This window comes from Notolepis coatsorum (assembly GCF_963971535.1).
Source record: "Notolepis coatsorum genome assembly, chromosome: 4".
Taxonomy (NCBI): Eukaryota; Metazoa; Chordata; class Actinopteri; order Aulopiformes; family Paralepididae; genus Notolepis; species Notolepis coatsorum.
Genome location: NC_140168.1, coordinates 40,221,688 through 40,227,943, shown reverse-complemented (window position 1 = coordinate 40,227,943; position 6,256 = coordinate 40,221,688). Strand labels below are relative to the sequence as shown.

The following is a 6,256-nucleotide window of genomic DNA, read 5'->3' as shown; positions in this document are numbered from 1 at the left end:
ATCTGTAAACACCTGGATATCTGCAGTACCACACATCTGTAAACACCTGGATCTCTGCATTACCACATCTGTAAACACCTGCATCTCTGCAGTACCACATCTGTAAACACCTGCATCTCTGCAGTACCACAGCTGTAAACACACTGGATCTCTGCAGTACCACATCTGTAAACACCTGGATCTCTGCTGCAGTACCACAGCTGTAAACACCTGGATCTCGCTGCAGTACCACATCTGTAAACACCTGGATCTCTGCATTACCACATCTGTAAACACCTGGATCTCTGCAGCACCACAGCTGTAAACACCTGATCTCTGCAGTACCACATCTGTAAACACCTGGATCTCTGCTGCAGTACCACAGCTGTAAACACCTGGATCTCTGCTGCAGTACCACATCTGTAAACACCTGAATCTCTGCATTACCACATCTGTAAACACCTGGATCTCTGCAGCACCACATCTGTAAACACCTGGATCTCTGCATTACCACATCTGTAAACACCTGGATCTCTGCAGTACCACATCTGTAAACACCTGGATCTCTGCATTACCACCATCTGTAAACACCTGGATCTCTGCAGCACCACATCTGTAAACACCTGGATCTCTGCTGCAGTACCACATCTGTAAACACCTGGATCTCTGCAGTACCACAGCTGTAAACACCTGGATCTCTGCATTACCACAGCTGTAAACACCTGGATCTCTGCAGTACCACATCTGTAAACACCTGGATCTCTGCTGCAAGTACCACATCTGTAAACACTGGATCTCTGCAGTACCACATCTGTAAACACCTGGATCTCTGCAGTACCACAGCTGTAAACACCTGGATCTCTGCATTACCCACATCTGTAAACACCTGGATTCTCTGCATTACCACAATCTGTAAACACCTGGATCTCTGCTGCAGTACCACAGGCTGTAAACACCTGGATCTCTGCAGTACCACAGCTGATAAACACCTGGATCTCTGCATTACCACATCTGTAAACACCTGGATCTCTGCATTACCACATCTGTAAACACCCTGGATCTCTGCTGCAGTACCACATCTGTAAACACCTGGATCTCTGCAGTACCACATCTGTAAACACCTGGATCTCTGCAGTACCACAGCTGTAAACACCTGGATCTCTGCAGTACCACATCTGTAAACACCTGGATCTCTGCATTACCACATCTGTAAACACCTGGATCTCTGCAGAGTAGCACATCGGTAAACACCTGGATCTCTGCATTACCACATCTGTAAACACCTGGATCTCTGCAGTACCACAGCTGTAAACACCTGGATCTCTGCAGCACCACGATCTGTAAACACCTGGATCTCTGCAGTACCACATCTGTAAACACCTGGATCTCTGCATTACCACATCTGTAAACACCTGGATCTCTGCAGTACCACATCTGTAAACACCTGGATCTCTGCAGTACCACATCTGTAAACACCTGGATCTCTGCATTACCACATCTGTAAACACCTGGATCTCTGCATTACCACATCTGTAAACACCTGGATCTCTGCAGTACCAACATCTGTAAACACCTGGATCTCTGCAGTACCACAGCTTGTAAACACCTGGATCTCTGCAGTACCACATCTGTAAACACCTGGATCTCTGCATTACCACATCTGTAAACACCTGATCTCTGCAGTAGCACATCGTAAACACCTGGATCTCTGCATTACCACATCTGTAAAACACCTGGATCTCTGCAGTACCACAGCTGTAAACACCTGGATCTCTGCAGCACCACATCTGTAAACACCTGGATCTCTGCAGTACCACATCTGTAAACACCTGGATCTCTGCATTACCACATCTGTAAACACCTGGATCTCTGCAGTACCACATCTGTAAACACCTGGATCTCTGCAGTACCACATCTGTAAACACCTGGATCTCTGCATTACCACATCTGTAAACACCTGGATCTCTGCATTACCACATCTGTAAACACCTGGATCTCTGCAGTACCACACTCTGTAAACACCTGGATCTCTGCAGTACCACAGCTGTAAACACCTGGATCTCTGCAGTACACAGCTGTAAACACCTGAATATCTGCAGTCCCACATCTGTAAACACCTGGATCTCTGCAGTCCCACATCACGAAAGACACAACCAAAACTGAATTAGAGGTCTGACAAACGAGCAAAACAAGAGATTCCAAACAATATTTTGACTTGTTTATCTGTGTCCAGTTGTCCCGGCCTTGAAGGGGGGTGTTGCAGCCTCACGAGGCAGAATAATCTTGTGAGCAGTTGTACACAGTTGCCGTTCTAATCAGTTGTTGATTTCAGGGTCTCTGACGCAAGCCGGCGTCAGAGTATAATTGTAAGAAAACAATGGCAGCAGTGTGCGTTGTATCAATTAATCTACAGCTTCTGTTACACAGTAATTGGATTACCGCGTAACACGCGACAATGCAGTGATTTCTGATGACAACCGATGATAGTTGTGATTGATTTGGTGTCAGCGGTACTGCCTGGCAGAATCACGCCTGGTTGAAACGGCCGGCTCCGAATGTGAGTTTCGTTGTGAACATCTCTCGAGACTTTGATGTACGAGGCTTCGAAAATCAATCGTAATTACAAGTAGAGCAAGCTTTGATTCTCTGCCCAAATCCGATTGGGCTTTGCCCGACCTTCCCACGTTAGAGCCAGGCCTGGCCATAATTTCTCTAAAATGATTATATATATATATATATATATAATATATATATATATATATATATATATATATATATATATATATATATATATATATATATATATATATATATTATATATATATATATATATATATATATATATACTATATATAATATATATATATATATATATATCTTTTAATATGAACCAGTGACTCATAGTGGATGTGTGCTTGGCCACTGGGCACTCAGTATAACAACAGCACCAGAACGGTGCTCACTGTGACCTTAAAACAAGGGAACTTCATGTTTTAACCAGGCTACTGCTGTGGTGCAGGCCCAGACAGAGCCCACACGGGGTCATGGAGGGTCAGCCTGATTATTTGGCCCGATCAAAGCTCTAATTGCAAGTGAAGATGACAGTTTGTGGGGAGCGTGTTGTTCCTTGGTTTACAAGCAGGCCACTGACTGTAGACATAAATGACAGCACTCAGGTTGGAGACACGGGCCTAACTGTGTTACACCAAGATTAAATAAGGCTAAGTTGAATCCAACGCCACGCCAGTGGCAGAGCTCCATCACCTCAGAGCATCGGCTCTCTAGTGTTTGGAGACGGGTCCATGTTCACAGATACTCCTTATGTCTGAGATCACGGGGGGGTTAATCGGTTGCAAATTCCTGTTTAATCCGACCTTAGATCCCGAGTCTGTCTCCCCGCTCACCTTTCGCAGGGTCGTGGTTCTGATGTCCCGCTTTTCCCTCCGTCGCTCCGATCCCCGTCCGACTCTGTCCGTTACCGACGCTCTTCTTCTTGCGGCTGCCTTTCAACCAGCTGAAGGCCTGGCCCAGGGAGCCTCCCGGCTTCTTCTGCCCGCGGTGCGCCTTCCCCTCCGGGCTAAGATCTCGGAGATGTCCCTGGGCACCAGGTCCCCCGCGGAGCTCCTCCGGGACATGTTCCTGGAGTTCCTGCAGGGAGTCGACCGAAGGCTGGGCCCCCCCCTTCTTCTCAGGGAGGGGGTCACAGGGCCCGGGGTCCCCCCTCTCTGTGCCGCTGTCGCCACGCTCAATCTCTCACTGTATCTGTCTGTCAGCACCTGGGATAACAATGAGAGGAACATGGGTCAGAGGGAGAGAGAGACAGAGGGAGACCGAGAGGGAGAGGAACCACAGTGCACAGTCAGACACTGCATTGCAGAACACAAAGCAGAGAGTGAGAGAGAGAGAGAGAGAGAGAGAGAGAGAGAGAGATGAGAGAGAGAGAGAGAGAAGAGAGAGAGAGAGAGAGAGAGAGAACAAGAGCGAGAGAGAACGAGTGCGAGGGGGGGGAGAGAGAGGAGAGAGAGGATGGAGAGGCGGTGCCAAATAATAAGAGATATGAGAAACGTTAATTAGAACACGATGGACACAAATAGAATGATTACAGTTGGAATAAGAGCCAAAAGGTGAGAGGAGGGGGTTCAGGCAGAGACAGTAAAGACCAACAGAAGAAGAAGAAGAAGAAGAAGAAGAAAGAAGAAGAAGAAGAAGAAGAAGAAGAAGAAGAAGAAGAAGAAGAAGAAGAAGAAGAAGAAGAAGAAGAAGAAGAAGAAGAAGAAGAAGAAGAAGAAGAAGAAGAAGAAGAAGAAGAAGAAGAAGAAGAAGAAGAAGGAAGAAGAAGAAGAAGAAGAAGAAGAAGAAGAAGAAGAAGAAGAAGAAGAAGAAGAAGAAGAAGAAGAAGAAGAAGAAGAAAGAAAGAGCAGTGTGTGAGTGAAGCCTGGGTCCAGGCAGAGACTGTAAAGACCAACAGAAGAAGAAGAAGAAAGAAAGAGCAGTGTGTGAGTGAAGCCTGGGTCCAGGCAGAGACTGTAAAGACCAACAGAAGAAGAAGAAAGAAAGAGCAGTGTGTGAGTGAAGCCTGGGTCCAGGCAGAGACTGTAAAGACCAACAGAAGAAGAAGAAGAAGAAAAAAAGAGCAGTGTGTGAGTGAAGCCTGGGTCCAGGCAGAGACTGTAAAGACCAACAGAAGAAGAAGAAAGAAAGAGCAGTGTGTGAGTGAAGCCTGGGTCCAGGCAGTCTGTCGTTAGAAGTACCAACATTCCCACACTGTCCTACTAAAAGTTGTCTCTTTATCCGCCCCCACTCCCCCTCGCTCTCTCTATTCTCCCCCTTGCTCTCTCTATTCTTTCATTTTTGTGTGTGTATGTAGCAAGGTCGCCCGAGGGAGGAGAGCTGAAGCAGTACAGTGTGTGTGTGTGTGTGTGTGTTAACTTTGTGTGCACGAGTGTGTGTGTGTATATGTGTGCATTTGTTACATGTGGTTCACATCAGGAGAAGTGTGTGTGTGTGTGTGTGTGTGTGTGTGTGTGTGTGTGTGTGTGTGTGTGTGTGTGTGTGTGTGTGTGTGTGTGTGTGTGTGTGTGTGTGTGTGTGTTTTTGCACGCATATGAATGCCAGAGAGAGCAGGAGAAATTAAACAAAGAAATGACAGTTGTCGCACATTAATGCATATCTATAACATTCACCCAAAGACACATACGGATTGGAAGAACTGTGACACACACACACACACACGCTACGCGCAAACACACACACTCACAAACCCCATCTGAACCCTTACTCAGTCTTTAATACACTAAAGCACCAAACTTTGTTTTTTAAAGCAGTCACAAAATGTACAACTTACTCAGCGAACTTGCTTTGTCCTCTCCTCTCCTGTTCCCCTCTTTTCCCTCTCTCTCTCTCCCTCTCTCTCTCTCTCTCTCTCTCTCTCTCTGTCTGTCTGGGCGCAGGCTGCTGTGTCTCTGTGTGTGTGTGTTAGCAGTGTGAGAGTGAATGAAGCTCCATGCTCTCTCTCTCAGCAGCCAGTCCCTCCCTCCCTCCCTCCCTGGGCCAGCCTCTCCTCCCACTTCTCACAATGGTGTTAGCACAGTTAGCCGCGGCGCTAGCTCCGTTAGCCGTGCCGCACAGCCGGACCAGTGTTAGCCTTCAGTGCTGATCTCTATCTCAAACTCAGTGGTAACACGCCATAACTAAGAGTTTCCTGCCGTCTCCAATTGATAAGACACGCGCAACACTATGCCCCTCTCTCTCTCTCTCTCTCTCTCTCTCTCTCTCTCTCTCTCTCTCTCTCTCTCTCTCTCTCTCTCTCCCTCTCTCTCACTCTCCTGGGTTTCCTTTCTGTCTTCTCCTCTTATCCTATATCCTCCTTTTCCGGGGATCAGGTGCAGTCACATCCCGCTCTCTCCCCGAGGAGGGGTGCCCCAGGGCCTGGAAGCATGGCAGCCACCGGGAGGGACGGCAGACACACCTTGGAAGGGGGACGAATAATATCCACTTCAAAGTGGCAATAAATAGGTGCGTCTAGCTAACGGTAGTTCAGTCACAATGGGTTCTGGTGTAGCGGGTGACGAGTCAAACGGGTAATGCAAAGAGGGTATAGGAGCAATGCAGCTAATGTCCAGCCGTCTCTTGAGCTAAAACAAACAAACAAACAAACAAAAATGGATATTTAAAAGTTGTAGTTTGTAGTTCCCAGAAAATGGTCCAAAAAGCAGAGCGGGAAAGTCCAGTGTTGAGAGGTGAATAGGTCCAGGTGTGTAGCGCAAAGGTGAGGGGG

At 47.2% G+C, this 6,256-nt stretch overlaps 1 protein-coding gene across 1 annotated transcript in view; it reads right to left on the bottom strand.

Moving 5' to 3' along the window:
- Positions 1 to 5,454, bottom strand: part of nhsl3 (NHS like 3) — a 79,406-nt gene extending 73,952 nt beyond the window's left edge. Inside the window, 3 exon segments of the mRNA XM_084313580.1 lie at positions 3,384 to 3,554; positions 3,557 to 3,755; positions 5,324 to 5,454. Coding sequence (XP_084169706.1) covers positions 3,384 to 3,554; positions 3,557 to 3,614 — 229 coding nt within the window. The 5' untranslated portion in view covers positions 3,615 to 3,755; positions 5,324 to 5,454.
- Between the last annotated feature and the right edge of the window lie 802 nt (positions 5,455 to 6,256).